Consider the following 23,163-nt stretch of genomic DNA (forward strand, 5'->3'; position numbering starts at 1 on the left):
TTCTCAACCCTCTGCCTTGTGCCCCCCGTGATTGAAATATTCTTGAACTGCCCCTCTACGGTGTATTGCTGCTGTCATGTGATAACCTCACATCTCCAACTTTTCAGGAACTAAGAAAAACAGCCTTGCCTAGCTTGACCACGAGGCATTTTTGAGTTTATCCAATGGGTTTTGAAAGGCTAGGGTAGTTTTTTTTCTCACCCCACTGAGGACCTTGCAATACTTCAATTGAAGTTAAACATGAAAATCACCAAGACTGGAGTTACAAGGTTTTCACATGACAACAGCAATATGTACTCCTCGGCCTGACCCTTATATAGTACAGAACGTACTTGCTGTAGCGAGCCCCAACCAGTCCAGTGGGTCCCTGCCATACCAACTGACCTGTCCAATGATTGTGCTCGTAGAAGCGCAGGGGCCACAGTATGCCAACGGAGGCCAAACGCAGCGCCTCCTGGATCTGGAAATCAGTACTGCGCCTCGTCTCCATTACCCTATATCTGTCAGCAGCACACAGTGTGACCTGGACCAAAGACCCACTGGTATACCTCAGCACTGTCTGTTATAGCACCATGTTTCCTACAGTAGGTACTCTTAAAGGAAAACACCAAAGTTTTGGGAGAGTGAGACTGACCCGTTGGTCATCTTAGCCATTAAGTGATGAGAACATGACAATCATCCACGTGTCTCCAGTAGATCGTTCGGTCCAGTGCTCCATGCTAACACTTTAGCATACACTGTGTTGAGCGATACTAGGCTCCATGCTAACACTTTAGCATACACTATGTTGAGTCATAGTAGGCTACTATCATTATCTCAAAAGTGTGAAAATGAGAACTTGTAGCTGTGTACTGCTGTACTCAGCAGTGTAGGAAATTGGTAAAATTGACACAAAATATGATACAAAAATAACATACTGTTTTGAACTACCGGAGACAACTTTCCTTGTTTCCATAGCAAGTGAAAATAAAAATCACTGCGCAGTGGATGAATACATGGTTGCTCAGCTGAAATAGGTCCTAAAATAAATACATCAGCTGTATTGATTAATGATATTTCATTTTTAAATTTGATGAATTTTCAGGCCATATAATAAAAAAAACACTTACAACATTTTATTAGTGTTCTTCTCACTTTTGAGATAATGCGAGTGGCCTATTATCACTCAACACAGTGTATGCTAAAGTGTTAGCATGGAGCACTGGATCCAATGATCTACTGGGGACACATGGATGATGTCGGTGTCTGTGTTCTCATCACTTAACAGGTAAATTGACCAATGGGCCAATGAGCCAAAAACTTGGTGTATTCCTTTAACACACAAATCACACACACAAACACTTGAATGCAGATGCTCATGCACTCACTCACTTAGTAATGCACACACACACACACACACACACACACACACACACACACACACACACACACACAAATCTTGTCAAGATGTCCCTCTGATTTTGCAGTTGATTTCTTAGTGGGACTGTTGTAGAAATTTCAATCAAAAGGCCATATCATACTCAGTAACAGAAAACGCCATGTCATTCATCTGCAGTAACAAACATTTTCTCAATACCATGTTCATCAGTGTCGTCCTAATGTCTCCTGCCAGTGGTTTCATGACAAGCATCCATCTGCATCCACCATTTAAGAGGCCCATATTATCTCTGTATTTCTCCATAGATTCAGATTTTAAACAAGAAGCTGGACTTCAGTCACATACAGTCAAAGTGCGGCTCCAAGGATAATCTGAAGCACTCTCCCCGTGGAGGCAATGTATGTACCCTTCCATCTCTACCCTCTTTCTCCTCTCTCTTGCGTCATCCATCGAGGAGATGGGTCAAGACTCTAATTCAGAGCTTGGGAGGCCACCTCTGTGATTGTCCTGAGAATTCCCACTGTACCTATCCTTACCTGAATGTCCCCCAGAGGATCAATAAAGTGCAATCTTATCTTATCTTATCTTATCTTATCTTATCTTATCTTATCTTATCTTAACACAGTCCCATCTCAGCACTGTAGTTTCAATCTTACCTTCTCACCTTAGTTTTAAATCTCACCCCAAAGATTGCATTTAAAGGAGGTTTGGCAATTACGGACATTATATTTTGCTCACTTACATGCCTGCCAACATCCAAAAAGAGCATTCCAACTGGTCTGACAGCCTCTGTTTTTAGCCTCCTCACTGCTGTCAAAACAGTGTCGGAGTGCATTACTGGTCTCAAGATAAGATAATAATCCTCCAAATGACTCCATGTTGGGGCGGTAAGATGACCTTTTGGTTAGACAGACTGTGCTGAAACCAGATGAGCTGGGCTCAAGCCACTGCATTGGCAAACTTCTGCCCTGGTTAGATTCTCATCTAATCCTATACTGCTTTACATATTGGCTCTTGCCTTGTGTCGTTTTTTTGTTTTTCCTCACTCCTTCAGCTACGTTGCTCTCCTGGAGGCTATTGGCAGGTCTGTTGGTGAGTGAAATGTGTAGGTTCAAAAATCCAACTCTTCCTTTCCCTGGAAATGACACTGATTACCACTCATGCAGTTTATCCACAGACTCACTTCCCTTCACTCTTTGCCTCTTGAACAGCCCCCACATTAAAAACTGAAGTTTCCTCTTCTTGTTGGTCATTTAGCTTCATCTATGTATACCCAGTAGATGTGATATATACCCAGTAGATGAGGTATATATGTTTTCTCTGTCTATACTGCCATTCTTGATTTTATCTAGCCCATCAACACTTTTGCATCTCTCTTTTGAACTCTGAAACAACCATTTGTATGTTCTTATGCTGGATGTTACACCATTTCAAAACCTTTCTTCAGTCCGATGAAGCTATGAAGTTAGCTTGAAGATAGTAAAGTACAGTCCTGGGCAAGTGAGAGGCAGAAAATAGAGATATACCTGAGGGAGTTGATCACATATCTCTTGGTTGAGAGCAATGTCAGGCGCCATGTTTCCTGTTTCTCTGCAAGGCACCAGCTTTGAACCTCTAGTTCAAATCACTTTTTTTATGAATCAGCACTCTCCTCTCCTCTCCTCTCCTCTCTGTCAACTTAAACACTTCAATCCTTTCTCCGCAAAATATATCGTTTGTCTTTTTCCACCCAGTCTAGTTCCCTCTGTTTTTGTGCTGTTCTGTGTAAAATGTATCTAGAATCTGTCATTGTGTTATGGACTGTACCAGCACTGCTTTGTCTGTCTCACTCCTGCTTTGTCTCCTTGCAGCTACAGAGAGCGATTGACCACAGCGTATTTTAGCAACCCTGCACTCTAAACCGAATGGCCTCAAGATGTCGCTGCAATTATTCACTTGCCTCTTGAGTCCAGACACAACCATTTTAGCTGGTCCAAAGTGGGTTCTGATGTGATACCATCTTCCTTGAGAATATACAAGACAAATATATGTGAAACTCAACTTGGAACGTCTCAGAAATGACCAGCATGCACCTAATACACAAGGCTATAATGCAGGATCACACAAGACTAGTTATTGGGTTTGTTTGGTGTGCATATCACTTTTATTTTGAAATTTGAGAACAGTGGTTTCCCAGTAGGGCAAATGATGGATTTGGGCATGAAGTGGTCCATTTCTGAGATGTTCAAAGTAGAAGTCTGTTTTTCACATATATCTGTTGTGTACTCAAGGAGGAAAGTATTGCAAAACTTCTTGCCACAAGGTATGTGGTCATGGTTTTGGTCGTACGGACTCAAAATGCAAGTAAACGCAAATGAACTGCCGCCACATCTTGAGGCCGTTCATACTACCCTGGACCCTAGCCATCCTCTACTTCCAAATCCATACTCCTCATGGGGCTGAAACACACACTAAGTCTCTCTGGCTTCAATTAGACAGCTTAGCTCCATTTGTTGCAGGGAATCCTGTGTTTCATGGGATGTTAAGCAGAAGGGGACGTAGAGTAAGGAGAATCCTCTTGAGCAGCCACCAGGCGTAGCTAGAGACAAACAGCAGGGCGGGTTGGGTACATAAGGAGGGCGAACACAAGGGGTCAAAGCTTTGAGACAAATAGTGAGATAAATCTGTTTCACAGATTTGTGCAGAGTGCAGAGCGATTATAACCATGGAATAATATTTGTTCAGAGCAACAGGGACAACCACTGGGTCAAACAGCCAAACATACTCAGAAACACACAGGTCTAAGATAGGATATTTAAACAGTGGCGGGATACCAAATGTTTCACAGGAGTTTAAAATAAAGTGCCGTGTCACACACCCCAAACCCTTTCCCAACCCATTCCTCACCTCCACCCCTGCAGGTTCTCATCCCTAGCGTTAGGCTGGACTATAGCCATGTTCAGTCTAGGTGTGGGTCCTTGGACAGGAGGGGCTACTCAGCAGGAGGTGGAAACGTGAGTCTCGCGCCGCAACTCCCATCGTTTCGGTGTCGTTTTCAGTGTTCTTTCTGTGTCGTGTGTTTTCATTGTTGTTTCCCCCCCCCCCCCCCACTTCCTCCTTGCTTTGCAGTTTACCAATCTATCTTACAGTCACTCACTCATTCAGGAGCAGTGCTGGTGCTGTTTACCTGGCTGCTTTTCATTGACTCCTTATTTCTCCAGTGGTGGTTTGTGTCCTGGGAGGAATTTTGAGGCTGAATGTTGAGCATCTTCTCTCCAGCACTTAACATGCAGGACTGTAGCAGCTTTCTAGCTACAACTAAGCCATTGCTAAAACCAGGTGAAGTCTTTGATACACACATCCAATGTGAATCCAAGTGAAGTCCATAGTATAATGAATGAACCAGATTTTGAAAAGTCCAAAAATGATAAGTGCAGGGAAAAAAGACAATGCAAGGTCTCAACGTTCCAATATTTAATTATTAACCAACAGGATAAAAAAGATGAGTCAGGATTCAATATTCTGTAGTGAATGTGGCTTAAAAATATGTGTGCCATACCTGGTTCTTCAAAGCTGTACTAGGCAATATTTTTATGTAAAAAACAAGTACATCAGGCTTATCAACCTAAATCACAAAATGGGGCTGCAATAGAGAAGAATGTCCAATCTGATCGCAGACCGGCCAGGTTGGTAAACATGAGTGTGCTGTGTGCAGTTGATTTCTGGGTATTGAAGTTAAAACAGATTTCAAACAGTTACCTCTCGCTGCCATTTGGAGCAGACAACGTACAAAGTTGCCTAGTGCAGTTTGAACAAACATTTTTACCATGATGTAGGCCTACACATCCTGTTTATATCCACCTGATACACCTGAATGGACCTGTCCCCCACCTGCCAACCTGTAATACCCAAAGCTGACGCTAGATGGTGTCGTCGGCCGGTTATACTCTTACAGTTTTTTACGATCGCTAGCAAGCGTTTTTCAATACTTATAATACTTTTTCTAAACTCTTCACACACCAACTCACCTACAACACACAGTTGGCAAAACAGTTAATTTTATGCTCAAAATCACATATTGTAAACTAAACACCAACACTAATTTTCAAAATGCAAGAATACTTTGTCAAAATACACTAACTCTACCAAAACACTGCAAGCATGTCTCAAAATCAAATAATTCTTTCAAAACTCTAGCACATGTTTTCTTCCAACAGGAACATTTAGTTAATCACAGCACAATGACATACAAAATACTAACAGCAGATGGTATTACAGAAAATGCATTACTTTACATATGTCAGTTCTACCCTTATACAATAGACAGTATATTGATAATCAATTGTTTTTCGCACTGCAGTTACTTTTGAAGTCACTCTACATTTTTCTTTTGTTGAGTGTAGTAAATGTTTGGCAAACATTCTATATCAGAAGTGAATGACTCATCTTTACTTTATAGAATGTACAGTATATGAAAAAGGAATAAGTTACAGAATTGCTGCAGTAAAGGCTTTATTTGCTATAGGAAATTACTGCAAGAGATCAACAAAAATCTGCAGTATAGCTGCTGGTTACAGTGGTGTAAAAATAAAATATACAAACAGAAAAAGGCACAGAAGAAAAAAAAAGAAAAATACACAGTCCTTTTCTAATCTACCCGGTCTTCTGCATTTGGCCACATGTTCTCGTCCACATCACTCCTTATATTTTCTCTGGCTATGCACCTTGGGAAGTATCTTTTGGCGTGCCTTATCCACCCCTGGCAGTGTTCAGCTGTGATTGGTCTATTTGCATAACTTCAATCAGCTGTTTCTCACTAGCAATAAAAAAAAATATAGGACATATATTTGTGTTTCAATGTACAATGTGAACTGCTGTTCACTTCAACTTTAGCCTATAAGTTAGGTTTAGAACATGAGGTTATCTGTTCTGACATACAGTGTGAAAGCATTTGTAAATTTGGCAGTAAAAATCCATAGTTTTGGTCTTGGTTGAGCTTGTGTGTAAAAGAAATTCAAGAGTTTTTAAAATGTGTTCAGTGAATGCATTTTGTGTCAAAGGAACAAGAAATGTGTTAATGGTATGGCCCGCAACAGACCGATGTTGTGCTAACTGTGTTACAGTTTTTTACGATTGCTAGCAACCTTTTATCAGTTCTGTAGTCACATTTTCATAACTCTTAACACAGTTAGCACAACATCGGTCTGTTGCGGGCCATACCATTAACACATTTCTTGTTCCTTTGACACAAAATGCATTCAGTGAACACATTTTAAAAACTCTTGAATTTCTTTTACACACAAGCTCACCCAAGACCAAAACTATGGATTTTTACTGCCAAATTTACAAATGCTTTCACACTGTATGTCAGAACAGATAACCTCATGTTCTAAACCTAACTTATAGGCTAAAATTGAAGTGAACAGCAGTTCACATTGTATATTGAAACACAAATATATGTCCTATATTTTTTTATTGCTATTACGTAAGAAACAGCTGATTGAAGTTATGCAAATAGACCAATCACAGCTGAACACTGCCAGGGGTGGATAAGGCACGCCAAAAGATACTTCCCATGATGCATAGCCAGAGAAAATATAAGGAGTGATGTGGACGAGAACATGTGGCCAAATGCAGAAGACCGGGTAGATTAGAAAAGGACTGTGTATATATTTTTTTTTTTCTTCTGTGCCTTTCTCTTTTTGTATATTTTATTTTTACACAACTGTAACCAGCAGCTATATTGCAGATTTTTGTTGATCTCTTGAAGTAATTTCCTATTGCAAATACTGTAAAGCCTTTACTGCAGCAATTCTGTCACTTATTCCTTTTTCATATACTGTACATTCTATAAAGTAAAGATGAGTCATTCACTTTTGATATAGAATGTTTGCAAAAAAGAAGATAAAAATGCGTACATTTACTACACTCAACAAAAGAAAAATGTAGAGTGACTTCAAAAGAAACTGCAGTGCGAAAAACAATTGACTATCAATATACTGTCTATTGTATAAGGGTAGAACTGACATATGTAAAGTAATGTAATACCATCTACTGTTAGTATTTTGTATGTCATTGTGCTATGATTGACTAAATGTTCCTGTTGGAAGAAAACATGTGCTAGAGTTTTGAAAGAATTATTTGATTTTGAGACATGTTTGCAGTGTTTTGGTAGAGTTAGTGTATTTTGACAAAGTATTCTTGCATTTAGAAAATTAGTGTTGGTGTTTAGTTTACAATATGTGATTTTGAGCATAAAATTAACTGTTTTGCCAACTGTGTGTTGTAGGTGAGTTGGTGTGTGAAGAGTTTAGAAAAAGTATTATAAGTATTGAAAAACGCTTGCTAGCGATCGTAAAAAACTGTAAGAGTTATGAAAATGTGACTACAGAACTGATAAAAGATAAATTGCTAGCAATCGTAAAAAACTGTAACTATGCATCATGCAAAACAAAATACCAAAAATCAGCAACTATCTAGAATTGTGAGAAGACAATGTAAAAATTGGGCAAACTAAAGCAAACCTCCAGAATGGCTCCAACAATAGGGTCAATGGATTTTTGATGACTCGATTGCTGGAGAGACGAGCCATCATGCTGCCTGTCGTTCACCCACGCTGACACAAATCACATCTCACCTCTGTCTTTTAGCTCTCACATATCTTTGCTAGCGCTATGCATGGGTAAGGGACTCTGTACTGTATGTCAGTCCAAAAAGCTAACCAAACAGCAAAGGGCATCCTGGTGGATCAGCGGGCTAAGGTGCATACTCTGTACTCGCACTGTCATGGGCTCAAATCTGGCTCATGACCCCTGTTGTTCGTCATCACCTCGCTCTCTTCCCGCCATTTTCTGCTCAAGCAGTTTAGCAGAGCAGAAATGCCTTCAAAAAATATGAGCACTGAGTCTCAGGTTCCAAAAGATACATCAAGTGAATTGGTGACTCAGCGAAGTGATCGCTGACCACAGGCGTGTCCCAGTGATTCATCTCGCTGGATGTTGTGTATCTCTTCTCGCTCGTTCCGCTGTGTCCAAAGCTTTATACCTGCGCTCTGTTTGCTGTCTCATCGGTTCACTCCTTACATATCTCTCTGTGGTTTTCCTCCTTCTCTCTTCAGATCCCCAGGGTGTGTCATATAACCGCACATCGCAATCTCCTCTCCTATGTAATAGGCCGTTGTGTGTGTCTTTGCCTGTGGCTGCTTTCAACTGCGCACTCCAATTTAACTGTCTTCCAGTGAATCTCTTTTATGGCATATTCTTGACAGGTTTTGTGTTTATGCCAGAACGTGCCAAATGGTGAGCTCTGTTCTGCAGTTCAAGACGCAATTACAGCACTCACATAGCTTTGTATTCAATCTTGATTTGGTGGGTCTCCATAGCAGACACCAGCAACTCTCCATAGAGCAGAACACGAGGACTGTTTAATACTTACTGGCATTCTGCTCATCTGGGGTTATCTGACAATTACATAATTAAATATCACTGTGTTGGAATGTAGATAACTGTAGCCTTTCATTCTGAGGTAATCACACTGCATTCAAAACCCTATATTTTCCTCAAACAGCAATTGTAGCTTAGTATAGGTCAAATATGCCATGTCCTTCCCCATAATTCAAAAGAGAAAAGATGCAATTTGCTGTTCTGATCCTCTATGTGAGCATCATGGATCAGCGGGAGTGTATGTACCTTGTCTGTGAACTTTGACCTCTGACCTTGCCCCTCCCCGGCCCAGGTGCAGATCCAGAACAAGAAGATTGACTTGAGTCATGTGACCTCCAAGTGTGGCTCGCTAGACAACATCCGCCATCGGCCAGGTAACGGTCAGCCCGTACACATTCAGGACGGTGCCAGCAGTGGGAACTGAGCTCGCAACCTGAAAGTGCTTAAAGAGAGCCAGCACCATGTCATAGCTGCACCAAACCACTACTGTTATTCTCCAATGTGTTTGACTCAGTCAGTGTTGATGAGCATAATGAGTGTGAATGAATCACCAGTGTTGGGCTGATTACTAAAAAAACAGTAATGCATAACTTGGAACTCATTTCAAAAGTAATAGTATTGCATTTGTTATTACTCCCTTGGAGCAGTAATTCAGGATCAGTCAGTTTCTTCTCCTTTTCTACCATTTCTCATCAAAGTAGTGTGAATACTTACACCAAGAGAAAGTCAACTTTTCTACCATTTCTCATCAAAATAGTGTGAATACTTACACCAAGAGAAAGCCAACCTTTCTACCTTTTCTACCAGTTGGGGATGATAACAAAAGTAACAACTTATTTTTTGGATTAGTAACTGTGATGCAGTTACTGATATTGAAATTGTAATTTGTTACACTACTCATTACTGGGAAATGTAATAAAATAACTAACGTGTTGCATGTATATCTTTAGTACAATGCTGAAAATGGTTCAGAACAATACCATCTGGAATTGAGGCCACTAGGTGAAATTTATCCTTAAATTATACATATGTCAGAAACAGATAAAGAGACAGATAAATAGAGACAGAATGAAAGTATGTGCACATACTGTAAGATACTGCTGTATACGGCCTGCTGTTCAGCTGTGAGGTGTGGAAACCCCCCTTGCCACTCCCAGATGGTGTTCTAGAAAGCTTGGTGACTGTCTGAAATCCTGCAGCGCCATCTGCTGGTCTCATCCTGTCCTCAGTTTTACAATCGGCACACTGCGATACTCCCTGAATGAATGAATACATATGTGGCGACTTAATCATAGGAGCAGTATTCAGGAATTTCTCTGTCAAAGCCTTTGCCACATTCCAAATTTTGAATAAACAAAGCTATATGAATATACGTTTTTCTCATGGCCTCATTCTGTCTTTACAGTTTATATACTTTCTTTACTTCTTCCCAGGGGGTGGTAACGTGCGCATCGAGACTGTGAAGCTGGACTTCAAAGACAAGGCCCAGGCCAAGGTGGGTTCCCTTGATAACACCCACCACACCCCCGGTGGAGGCCAAGTCGCGGTAAGTGTCACCTCCAGTCTCCCAATATATGACTTAAAAGAATACACCAGGTTTTTGGGATATTGGTGAAACTACCTGTTAACTGATGAGAACATAGACACCAAAAAATAAATAAATAAATAAATCATCCATGTGTCCCCAGTAGATCATTATCTCCATGTTAACACTTTAGCATACACTCTGCTCAGCGATAGTAGGTGACTAACATCTCAAACGTGAAAAAAAAAACCCTCATAGCAGCTCTAAAGCTAAATGGTAAGCAATCATAAATGATATGCTGCTAAATCAAGCAGTATTGTGTAGGAGAATTGGTAAAATGTACATGTTTCAGTGGTTTAAAAGATGTAAACACAGCCGGCAACTAGCTTACAGATGGCTCCATACTTAATGATATACTGTACGTGTTGATGAGCACACTGCAGCTCACAGCATAGTTGCCAAGTCCACTTCAGATAAGCGACTTTGGGCTTGTTTTTTTCTGAAAGTTACTTGCAAATATTGGCAGTCGCCAGTTCCGTTTTTTTGGGCTTGTTGTCAAAATGTCCTTGCTTTTTTTAAACTTGTTTGCGTTCGTCCGCCTAATCCACAGAAACAAAACACTGAGATGATCTCAGATGAAATCCAAGCTGTCAATCATCCCCACCTGCTGCCCAGCTCCACTACTTTAATATTATAGACATTAACAGATGAATAGTAATAATTAAAAACAACAAATACCAGTGTTATCAGTGGTAATATAATAGATAAACATTCCATAACAATTCAGTTTAAATCAGTTAAATTCAAAGTGAGCACTGCAGCCAATGATCTACCGGGTACACTTGGATGATGTTCTCATCACTTAATGGGTAAATTGACATGGGTAAACAGGACAATCTCCCAGAAACTTGGCGTATTCCTTTAACAGCCTAGCAGGTTAGCAAGGTAAATACCTCTGTCACTAAATACCGCTAAACCAAACCTAAACCCCCCGTCCCATTACTCCCCCTTTGTTTTGAGTGACAGTGTTAGTGATGTAGAGACAGATGAGGAACTGAGGTGACACGTGATATAAAAAGTTTTTTTTTTTTTTTAAACAATCCTTTATGAGTTGTTGATGTCATACAAGCACAAAAACACGGACAACAATCAACAAAACAAAACAAAAAAAAACACAAACATATTTCCATCAGTCATTACAGGGGAATGATACATAGATAGATGGTCGCAGATTTACCCAGCAATAGATTCCAAAGAGTTACGTCAATTATGAAAAAGGGGTTTTCTGTTCATGAATTTAGATTTGTGAATGAAAAATTTACAAATCTAAACGAGTAAAATGCTGTTGCCACAGTTGCAGCCTGTTTTCAGTTTTATTCGAGATGTGCAGGGCTGTCTAGCAAGAAGACTCCTGCGTCGCATCATTGGCGCATTGCATCAGACTGAGGTACACGCATTTCCTTAATATTGTTAGCATGTTTGTTTCAGAGCCTTATAGGGGAGACTGGTTTAATATATTAAAACATCAATAAAAATAATCAGCCTAGCCTAATTTGAATAAATGGCGAAATTGTAAAACGTATGTTTCTACCTGAGAGGTTACTCTTTCATTTTATGAACTTTGTATCATATATTAGGGAAACATAAAAAAGTTGGGTGTTTTTATGTTTTCCCCATGGTTTAACCATGTTTTGCTTTTTATCATAATTTCATAGTTGTCAAACAGTCCAATGATAATGCAGTGCAGTTTCTATCCATGTTATTGGAAAAATACATTTTATTTACTTTATTATAATTAGATATTACAGTAATTTGAATTGTAGCCAATTAATTTAGAACTATATTATTACATTTGTGGGAAGCTGCCCTCCTCTGCCATGCTCTCCACAGTTGTTATCACAGTGCCTGCTGGGTAAACCCTCGCTTTTCAGCCAGCACTTTAATTCCTCAATTTCACTTGTAGTGGGATGCCCTCCAACATGGCAGAGTGTTTAGGGTCCCGTAATAGGGGGGAGGCTCTAAGGTGTGAATCAGAAGCTGAAGGCCTCAGAAATGAGTCAACCCAGGACTAGGAACAGCTGCCTCTAGTCAAGAGACAGACAGCAGGTCAATGATTGGCAGGCACATACAGTACTTATGGGTCAGGATACAGTTAGAAATTGGAGCAAGTGACTGACTCATCTGCTGATATGAGAGAGAAGTCAAATATTGGTTTTCTCTGGATAAGATAATTTATGACGTATCAGTACAGCTTGTGTGTACAGTGCTGACAGTGAGTGACCTAGTCCTAACTAAAGCCTGTGAGACACACAAAAGAGAGAACAAAACACACTCCATTTTGAATCCCGTCAACATGTTGTAACTGTTCCTCCTTGACTTCTCACTTCACACCTCCTCTCTCTTCTAGATCGAGAGCCACAAGCTGTCATTCCGTGACCACGCCAAGGCGCGAGTGGACCACGGGGCCGAGATCGTCACCCAGTCGCCGGGCCAGTCCGGCTCCGTGTCGCCCACCCGCCACCGGGATAGCCACCTATCCTCCTCCGGCAGCCTCAACATGCTGGAGTCACCGCAGCTGGCCACGCTGGCCGAGGACGTCACCGCCGCCCTGGCCAAGCAGGGCTTGTGAACAATGGATCTCTGGATTTGGCGCTCCTCAGATGCCCTCCCCTTCCTCTGGACGCCGCCTTATCCACACACCCCTCCAACCCTCTATCCTTGACCCGGTCCCAGTGAGTCCCCGATTCCCCCCAACCTCTCCACCCGCTCCTGCCACCCCGAGGCCATGCCCCGCTACCACTACCGCTCAGCTAAACCACAGCCTCTAAAGGAACTGCCTGCGCTAACATCCCCACTTTAAGATCCATCAAACAAACACCAACTCTCAAACTAGAGACTCAAATTAGGAGCTACTGTACTTTGGTCCTCTTTTTTCCTATCTATTTCCAACCCAAATATGTGCTATTTCCAATTCCTTTCTTTGGCCTCTCTTTTTGAATAATGGTGCATAGAATAGTTCAGTCTGAGCACTGGTCCCAGATCGGCTTTAGTGGTTTGTACAGAATTGTCTTTGGTTAGGACCAGGTATTGGCTCGGCTGGTCTCGGATCAGTGTTTGGAAGAAGCTACAGCCTTTTTTTCTACGCTCAGTAGGAAGTCATGTGGCCAGCACATCATGCAGCACGTGTTGTTTTTGCTCAGTAAATGTGCATGGACGCCAGACCCCCCCAAAGAACCAAGCATCCTTACTGCAAGTCATGCTTGTCATCCAATATATAATATATTTAACAAATATATATAGAAACGTGTATAAAAATACAAGTTCTTTGCCACCTACATCTCTTCAAATCGATTTTAAAAGTGATTTAAAAGTGACAATATGGCTATAACTTATACCTGTAAAATTGCATTATTGCAAGAACTAGATCATGTTATGATGAGCATGTATCGATTCTAATACAAAAAGAGGCTATTTTGTATTTTAAAAAAAGGATTTTAGTAAGTTATTTCCTGAATCATTGGATAAAAAATGAAACAAGTTCATGTTTTGTAGTTATTAGTTGTTTACAGTGTTATGCTTGGCGACGACCTCAGACAACTGATGCGGTGTTGCTATGGAGTGCATCTCAGTCCTGTTGAAGAGGCGTCATAACCTTGTACCTTGTACTCAGTTGTCTCTCTATACAAACCTGTTTATACATCAGAGCGATATTAAACACCGGAGCTGTATTTCATGCCACACACCTCCATCCAAAAAAACAGAAACAGATGAGAGTATCTTTGTCTTTAGAACTGCAGATAATCAGCTCACATTAGATGATCTTTGCCTGGCTGTAAGACGATTGGGCGGCGCAGTCTTTCCTCCCCTAACGCAGGCTGAGATCGCACTCGTCAGGACTGTCTATTGTCTGAGCCACATAGAGGAAGAAGCTACGATTGCAACCTGAGATTCAGCTGCTCTGAAAGGACGCAGCTAAGATCTGTGTGTGTGCGCGCGTGTCACAGATCCCCAACGCCGTTTTAAAAAGGGATACTACTGTATCGGGGGTGTTTCGTTGCAATATGTCGGGGACGAAAGCGGAAGAAAACATTTAAAAGATAAAAAAAAAAAATCCATAAAAAAGACGTTTCATAAAAGAAAAAGAAAACGACCGAGAGAGAACTCCTCGGGAATCCTGTTGCGTCTGTTAGGAAAAGTGTTTGGGTAATCTAGTTTTCTTTTTTCGGTCACCATTTGTGGTATAACCTGCCTCCTTCCTAATTATTGCCCTCACCCGCGACTGTTTGTTTGCTTCTGTGTTTTTTCTGCATTCCCCACCTCCCTGTGCCACCCCCCCCCCAACCCAACTCCCCCACCCCACCCCACAGCAACTGTAAATGTATTTAAAAGGTCAAGTAGATGTACGCAGTTTTTCTCCTGTTGATATGACACCAATTACAACAATTAATGACAATAAAATAAGGACAAAAATTGATATTTGGAGTGCTGTCTTCTTTTTCGTGTACTTAACAGGAATGGACCTTATTCACACGGCGGCCATTTTGAACATTTGGGGTAGGAAACTCCACCCAGAAGACTGGAATATATATAAGCATAGCATTACTTAAGCACAAGTGAGGACAAAATACAGATAAACCTAACAGTTACCAAATTAGCTAGCAATTTTGAGAATAACAACAACTTTTTGAATTTAGCAGGGAAGATAGTTAGCTTACTAGCTAGTTAGTATACTAGCTAGCCACCTAGGCTAGACTCTGGTAGCTAGCGATAGTGGATATATTAAAATGTAAACATGTCCCTCTGGGTTCTTGCTCTGTTCGTTTCAGATATGTTTTTCAATGGGGAATCTGTGAAATGATAAATGCGTGTATCTTGGTACACAACAGTAGGACAGAGCATACTGGACTTGCTCTTCCAGGTAGAGATTATTCAAAATGGCCACCATGTGAATAAGGTCAGTTAGCTATGCACTTCACTGCGGTGGAGAGTCAAAAAGCTGAGAACAAAAATGGGAGTTTGTGAAAAGTTTATTGTGAAATGACAGAGGAGAGTACAATAAGTTAAGACTCAGGGGCTGCGGCGTGTTGGGAGTGGATTCATTTTGACGGCCGGTCCTGGGCCAAGCCAGTCACTTCCACTGGCAGATAGAGAGCCAGCCAGGCAGCGAGTGACGGGAGGGGACGGCCGTCGTCATCGTCATCGCGCCTTCCCCTCCGTCACTGTTCCACTGTGAAGACCAAAGACGACAAAACCCCAATGAGACGGGGGAGGAGGGGCTGGGATGAAAAATGAAAAAGAGCGATGAAACGTCTCATGGGAAATGGGGACGGCTTCCAATAGAGGAGGAGGAGACGGAGAGCACCAGTTGGACAAAAGAGAAAAGAAAAAAAAAAAAAGTAGAACAAAACGAAACAAAAAGAAGGGTTTAGAAATGACATCTCATAGTCCTTTGTTCCCCCTGTTTCCTCAGGTGGTTCAGGAAAACAGCGAGTGGATGTCTCGACACCATGGGGTCTGCACATAGGGATACGATGCTCACCACTGCAGCGGCAGGGTCCTTACACAGACATGATGTGCTTGACAAAGGCTGCAGATGAAGCCCGGGGCGGGGAGAGAGACATAGAGATAGATAGGGGAAAAAGAGAGAGAGAAGAAGAGAACAATGAGCTATATTCCCAAGTAAAGTCAGTGAAATGTTTCGTCACTTTCATAGCCGGATGTTTAAATGCAGAGCTACAAATGTGACGCATCAGGTGAGATGTGGACTTTGGCCAATCCGTGATATACTGTGTTTGGTCTGGTCATGGCACAAAATATTATGCCACATGCAAGATATATCATATTCACACTGAATATCTATGAAGTTTATATAGGGATGGAAATTGATGCCTCACTTGAATTGATGCCTCAAAAATGAATGTCAATAATTGTATAATTAGTTAAATAAGTAAATAAGTAAGTAAATAAATACATAAATAAATAATGATAATAATAACAATATTATTATAAGCAGTAGCAGTGTTAGTAGTAGAACTTAAGACATAAGATACGTAATAAGATACGTATAAGAAACGTAAGAAACGTTAGATAAGATAAGATAAGAAACGTAAGATGATTAGTTAATAAAAGTATAATAGTTTAGCATTGTGACTAGTATTATAATGTCTTATATAATCTCATATAAGTGGACAAGGGCATTTTCTTGTATAAAGTATTATAATAAAGTAGACTATAATAGATGTTAGTGGAGTTTGTGGCTCACCCTCGTAGTTGACACAGCCGTTCTCGTCCTCCTGTCCCTGCATGAGAGCATCAATCTCAACCTCAGTCATCTTCTCTCCTGTAGGGGGAGGCAGAGGACAGTCCATATCAGTAAAACACACACACACACACACGCACACATACACACACACACACATACACACTCTTGACCCAGCAGGGGCCTGCCTGGCCGGACTCACCCAGTGTTGACAGGACGATACGCAGCTCAGCGCCCATCACTGTGCCGTTGCCCTCCTTGTCGAAGACGCGCAGACCCTCAACGTAGTCGTCGAATGTTCCCTTGTTTGGGCTGTTGACGATGGTCTGGAGCATGGGCAGGAAGGCCTCGAACTCTACTCTCTTGTTGGCCATGTCTGCATGACAGGAGGCAAGAACAGCAACAGTTGACTGTCCGTCCAGAGGTCAAGTCAGGTGGATCGAGACATACTGACAAAGCCCTTGTTACTCAACACCAGGGCCTAAACTCCACTGTTTTATTTGCAGAAATAGAGTTTAACCTCCTTTGATATATTTTTGTATGTATCAGTGTTTGTTAGCTTTATGATGATCACCAACTGGAGGTCATAGTTTACATTCCTTTTTATTCACCACTACATCACTGGTCACCTCACCAACTCCAACATTAGACCAGTGGTTCTCAAAGTGGAGTCCGGGGACCCCCAGGGGTCCTTGAGGGGGTTCCAGGGGGTCCCCAGCAAAAAGGGGAATCATTTATTTTCACTATAATTCCATCCATAAGTAACACAATGACAGAATGTATGACTATTTTGGTCATGGGTTTCATACACTCTGTAATAAAACATCTAAAAGCAAAAATCCTATCAGATGGGGGACCCTGGGAGAAAATCTTATCAAATGGGGGTCCGTGGTCTAATTTGTGTCAGTTTAGGGGTCCTTGACGTGAAAAGGTTTGAGAACCACTGCATTAGACAAATCAGCCCTTTATGGTGCCTGTACTCCTGATCATTCAGAACAATGTGCTTGTTATATGTGCTGCTAATAATGACTAATAGGCATGTAGGTGTTTTTTCACATGGAGTCCCATGCAGGTTTAGACCAATGGATTGGCCTTTTATTAAAATTCAGATATAGGCCATTCTTTGTCGTCCACCTCCGCTATGATGGATTTGATGCAGTTTGATTGTTTACATATTTATTGATCAATACTACACTGGTTGTCTGTGGGCAGCTCATAACCTACAGTAGTAGTAGTAGTAGTAGGAGCTGCAGTACTAGTAGTAGTAGTAGTAGTAATAGTAGTAGTGGTAGTAGTAATAGTAGTAGTAGTAGTAGTAGTAGTAGTAGTAATAGAAGTAGTAGTAGTAGTAATAGTAGTAGTAGTAGTAGTAGTAGTAGTAGTAGTAGTACCATCCTGGATTTCAATGGAGAGTTTTTGTGTCTCATTGTCTAAACTGTTTCAGAGACTTTTCCACCCTGACAGGAATACAATTCTGGAGAAAACACTGAATTTTTGTAAAAAAAAAAATGTTTTTATTTATTTGGCAAGAAAATGGTCAAATTTAAAGATGTTGAATATCACTACATGTCTGCCATCAGCTGCTTCAATCCAAAAATCATTCATCAGTCATCATCAGTCAAAACCGAGTACCAGCTAATCAGCTAATTCAATTACAGTACAGTGAACAAATAGGCTACTAGGCTGTGTATGATCAAAGCCTGTTTCCTGTCTCTTACCATCAGCGGAGGGGTTTCCCAGGATGCCCTTCACCTCCTTGTTGGTGGGGTTCTGTCCCAGGGCGCGCATGATGTCGGCAACCTGGTTGTAAGCCACCTTGTTGTCACCCACCCTGTCGAACAGACCAAAGGCCTCCCTGTAGTCTAGAATGGAGGGAGAGGAGGGAGTCATTACCCTAATCACAACAATACTTCTATAGTATTCCTATAATATTCCTATAGGGACTAGCCTCTAGGGACCTACAATGTGCCTGTGGTGCTCAATAATGACTTTATAGTGACCTTATTGTATTTATGGTCATTTTATATCCTAGTATTATGATAATATTCTTATAGAAACTTATTAGAATTAACTTACTCAACATGCAGTTTAGTTGTGATATTTGTATAGTATTCTAAAATGTATTATAGGATTACAATAGTCATTTTTTATGGGAATGTTTCTGTTACTGTGTGGTGAACTGAAGGCAGATGACAAAACACTATTTAGTAGTGATAGCAGTCTTATTTTTTGTTAAATAAACCTGGATTAACACAGTTTTGTTTGATTTTATTCTGATTTATTCTGATGGCTAGAAATGGGCAGAGATCACTATATTCTCATAGTGTGTTTGTGGTGCTCAGCTATTGTACATAATGTTTTTTTCACTATAATATTCTTGTAATAGTCCTATAATATAGGGACGTATAGTTTTGCTGTGATATTGGTATAATATCTTTCTACTATGGGCCACTAAACTGTTGTCTCTACCTCTCATAACTACTTGCAATAGCAAACAATTTAGACTTAAATTAAAGATTCTCTTGAAATATTTTCTGTGTACATTAGCTTCTGCAGGTCAGCAGGTGAAAAGCCCCTTACAGAAAAAAATACTTTTCACAGACAATTCAGGATATATATATATATACATATATATAGGCCTATAGAATAGATTAATATCATGTTTCAAAATTGGCCAAAATGTACAAAAATTGGCCAAAAAATGTATTTATATTCAGTCTAAATACTATAAGTGGTCAAATTATATTCTGGATACACATACAGATATATGTTGTCAACAGCACAGCAGGAAAATGTATTTCCAGTGTCCAAAATGCATTTTTAACGAATGTATATTTAGATTTTGTCATGTTTTTCTAGTATGGGGCACATTGCTTTGCACTCCACTAACTGGAAGTGTCTGCCACCAGATGGAGACAGCTCCTGCCCAGACTGCAGCAAGGGACGGATACAACAAGGGAAAGACATTTCTATGGGCTCTGTTATTATGGTCTCAATAGAGGGACTTCCGCTGAAAGCTTAGTGTCCCCTTATGTGATTTCCATCCCAGCTGTCTCCTTCTCTCTGCCACAGCGGGGCTATGGGTCTTTTAAAAGACCGCCTTGGAATTGATAAACATAGCTGAGAATATGAGCCCCCTCCTTTTAAAGGCAAGGCCCTCTGCGGGTGACCTGAGTAAAAGTAGGGAATGCTGACCGCAGCGTAACCAGCAGCCGGCCAGACAGCAGGTCTTGTCCGGTGGTGTCCAATCCGGTGCCACGGAGGGCCAATAGCATGCAGGTTTTCATTCCAACCAAACACTACACCAGCTCATTTCACTACTTAGCTCTCCCCTCTCTAGTTAAAGGTGGTAATCACTGAAATGAGCTGCTGTAGTGTTCAGTTGCAGTGAAAGCCTGCAGACTCTCGGCCCTCCATGGCACACGGTTGGACCACCACGGGTCTAGTCCAAGTCCTGCTGCAGCTGAGCAAAATGGCGCACAGTTTCCACATCACTAACTAGCAGCCAATTGATAATGCACAGTTGAAAATAACACACAGGGATTGGTTGAATTGGTTTGTGACGCTCTGCCCGGCGTTGAGGAATTCGACTCATAAAATGAAGCCATCGAGATCACTGGTCTCCAACCATGTGCCATGGAGGGCCAAGAGTCCAAATACTACACCAGCTAGTTTCACTGATCACTTCTGCCCTCTCCAGTTGAAGGTGCTTATTAGTATAATCATCTAGTGTAATGAAAACCTGCATATTCTTGGCCCACCATGGTACATGATTGGACACCATTGCTCAAAGGTATCACAATCTTTAGGATTTTTAATGAAAATGAAGATGTATCAAATTGGAAAAGATGATTGTAAAGTGCAAATTTGGATCAAATTTCCTCAATATTGCAAGAAAAAGTTCTGCACTCACTTGAGGTGGGAAAGTGTTTTGTCAAAGAAATTATGCCATAAATAGCAATGGAAATGCAAAAATCAAGAAGAGAAGGTAAAGAGTTTCCATTCTCATAGATGTGTTCTTTCTGACATAACTATGTTTAGTAAATCTACAGCTTTTATTTGCTTCAAGCAAGCTGATGGAAACACACCTAATGTTTTGTGACTTTTCGATAGCTTCAAATAGCCATGTTCCTCTGTCACGCTCAATAGCCCGGTGTTCTTCTTTCAGGAGGAGCCTGCAGTAGCCTACAATGTCTCACTCTCCAACTTGACTTATTAGTCACTGACACAGACATGAATTATAGTGACAGCCTCTCTGGCTTGCCTCACAGTGGGCCAAGAGATGCTCATGAGGGGAGATTTATGGGGAGTGTCACAAGGTGGCAATGGTAAAATGAGGTTTACTCACCCTCCAGCTGGTCTGGGGAGAAGTCCACCTAGAGACCGACACAAAACAGCCATGAGAGTGCAGCAGAAATCCATAGAAAACATACATCAAGCCCAGGAGTCTGACAAGCAGAGCTCCCAGGGACATAAATGCACCATATACACATTAGAAGAAATTGTGCGTGTTTGTGTGTGTGTGTGTGTGTGTGTGTCAGGTGTGGTAAACCTTGATACCTATCATTGTGAGAATCAGAGAGGTCACTTCATGTCGCCCTGCTCAGACTATGAAGCCCATAAGCTTGCAGAACAAATGAGGAGCTTCTGTCTTGGCACATTTTTAACGCTCATATCACCCAACCATGACTTCACACAGACTTAGTGCGATGAATAATGCTGTGACTTTCAGTTTGCCAATCACAGATATACAGCTAATCCCTCTGAATGCAAACAGCATTGTAACCCCAATGAAAAACTGCCCTATCCTATAATTTCCAGGATCCCTATCTCCAGCCATGTCACCTTAATTGCATGAAAGCCACAACACAACACACAGGCCTTTTCCACTAATCTATAGACTAATCAATCAGGTCTAAAGCAGGATTAAAGTAATCTCTTTGCCAAAATTAGCTTCATGGGTTTGATGGTGGTACCCGATCTGCGGAGGTCCAACTTTAGATGCATTAACATCTCCACATTTGGTGGCACTCTAATAGTCCAATCCAGAGAGCTGAGGGGTGTGGTTTAGACGGGCTGGTGAGCTATCCATGGTTCTAGTCACTCTGTTCAGTCCGCTTCCCAGAATTTAATAGAAATGTTTCTATTCTGGCTAAGATTTGTTGTAGTAGGCCAGGAGTTACTACACATTTTCATGTCAAGGGGCCCAAAGTAGATACACATTAGGCCCCGGACCCCCATTTGATGATCAGAGGAACCCCATATGAGAGTTAGGGTTAGTGGATTTGGTGTAGAAATGGACAGCTCTCTCTACTGTAGATGGAGTGGCTGAAAGCTATGAAAGATGTAAACAGTCCTATAACACTGTCTCTCTGTCCTAACTTCAAATGAATGAAATAATAGTGAAATTCAAACCACTTGGCTTCCTGGACCCCACTTTAGGAAAAACCACTGCACTAGGGCTAATTACATCACTTTGAGTGAGAACGGACAAGTCAAATCCCAACTCCTCCGCAGCAGCCATCATCCTATCTGCATCTCCATTTCATCCCACCATCCCATCCCAAAAACGCAGGCTTCATGCTCTCTGTGTACCTTGACGGCGGACAGGTCAACGGTGGGGGGGGCTGCAGGAGCGGGTGCTGGCTCGGGTGCCGGTGCCGGTGCCGGTGCGGGCTCGGCCTTCTTGGCCGGTTCGGCCTTCTTGGCTGGAGCCTTAACGTCCTTCTTGGGTGCCATTTTAGCGGGTGGAGACTTTGGGCTACGTTGACCCTACAACACAAGACAATTCCCGGTTCGGGTGACAACACAAGGAGTGTAGCACAGAGTGGAGGGGACTCGGAGCAAGAAATCACCGCCTGGGCGTATATATATGAGGCTATTTTCCCTCTCGCCCCCCGTCAACGCGGTCCCCGTGAAAGGATTGGCCAGCGGAGAGGAGGGGTGGGGGTCCGCTCTAAACATGGAATACGGGGCTGCGGGCCAGAAAGTGTTTATTCAAGCCATATATCTTGGAGTGAAAAAAAGAAAACATAGGAAACGGTGTGAGAGGTTGCTTGGGGTCATGTGGTTATGGCGATTTCGTCTCTAGCTCACCCAAGGGAACGGTTCCACTTTTACGCGCTCCGTTGCGCACCGTTACGCACAGCCAAAGTGGGACCGACGATACGTTTTGGGCAATTTGATGATGGTTTCATGAGGTGTGGAGAGCTTAATACTTACAAATGTAGTTACTTTTACTATATTTGCCTTCTATTTTATCTCACTGGATGAATAAAATACTGGATCGCAAAGGCAGCCATACAAAGACAGCGTAGTTCATACACACTGATTGACATATGAAAGCCTGAATCGGGCATTGCTGAGCACATTCCTTTAGTTTGTGTACAGGTAATAGGCCTAATTGAGAGAGAGAGAGAGAGAGAGAGAGAGAGGAGAGAGAGAGAGAGAGAGAGAGAGAGAGAGAGAGAGAGAGAGAGAGAGAGAGAGAGAGAGAGAGATTTTGTTTCATGATTCATGATGTTGCCTAATTGGTCCAGTAATTTGAGGCTTCTTTCATAAAGAGCAAATCCAGTGTCGG

At 41.6% G+C, this 23,163-nt stretch overlaps 2 protein-coding genes across 2 annotated transcripts in view; one reads left to right on the top strand and one right to left on the bottom strand.

Moving 5' to 3' along the window:
• Positions 1-12,953, top strand: part of LOC139923102 (uncharacterized) — a 47,205-nt gene extending 34,252 nt beyond the window's left edge. Inside the window, exons 9-11 of the mRNA XM_078286027.1 lie at positions 9,092-9,173; positions 10,233-10,345; positions 12,732-12,953. Of these exons, the coding sequence (XP_078142153.1) occupies positions 9,092-9,173; positions 10,233-10,345; positions 12,732-12,953 (417 nt within the window). The remainder of the gene's footprint in view (positions 1-9,091; positions 9,174-10,232; positions 10,346-12,731) is intronic.
• Positions 12,954-15,339: 2,386 nt separating this feature from the next.
• On the bottom strand, positions 15,340-22,410 carry myl1 (myosin, light chain 1, alkali; skeletal, fast). Its single transcript, XM_071923136.2, has 6 exons — positions 22,179-22,410; positions 20,932-20,959; positions 18,302-18,445; positions 16,786-16,959; positions 16,587-16,664; positions 15,340-15,911 (listed from the first exon to the last, which is right to left on the bottom strand). The coding sequence occupies exons 1-6, from the start codon at positions 22,320-22,322 to the stop codon at positions 15,883-15,885; spliced, it is 597 nt and encodes a 198-aa protein (XP_071779237.2). The 5' UTR covers positions 22,323-22,410; the 3' UTR covers positions 15,340-15,882.
• Positions 22,411-23,163: the final 753 nt, after the last annotated feature.

The sequence above is a fragment of the Centroberyx gerrardi genome, chromosome 10, assembly GCF_048128805.1.
Source record: "Centroberyx gerrardi isolate f3 chromosome 10, fCenGer3.hap1.cur.20231027, whole genome shotgun sequence".
Classification (NCBI taxonomy): Eukaryota; Metazoa; Chordata; class Actinopteri; order Beryciformes; family Berycidae; genus Centroberyx; species Centroberyx gerrardi.

Bases quoted from the DNA above. Each gene is read 5' to 3' on its own strand.
- myl1 (XM_071923136.2), bottom strand. From the start codon at position 22,322: ATGGCACCCAAGAAGGACGTTAAGGCTCCAGCCAAGAAGGCCGAACCG. The intron at 16,960-18,301 runs GTAAGAGACAGG...CCTGTCATGCAG, and splicing joins GGGAAACCCCTCCGCTGATG to ACATGGCCAACAAGAGAGTA. The intron at 15,912-16,586 runs GTGAGCCACAAA...CTTCATCTGCAG, and splicing joins CGGCTGTGTCAACTACGAGG to CCTTTGTCAAGCACATCATG.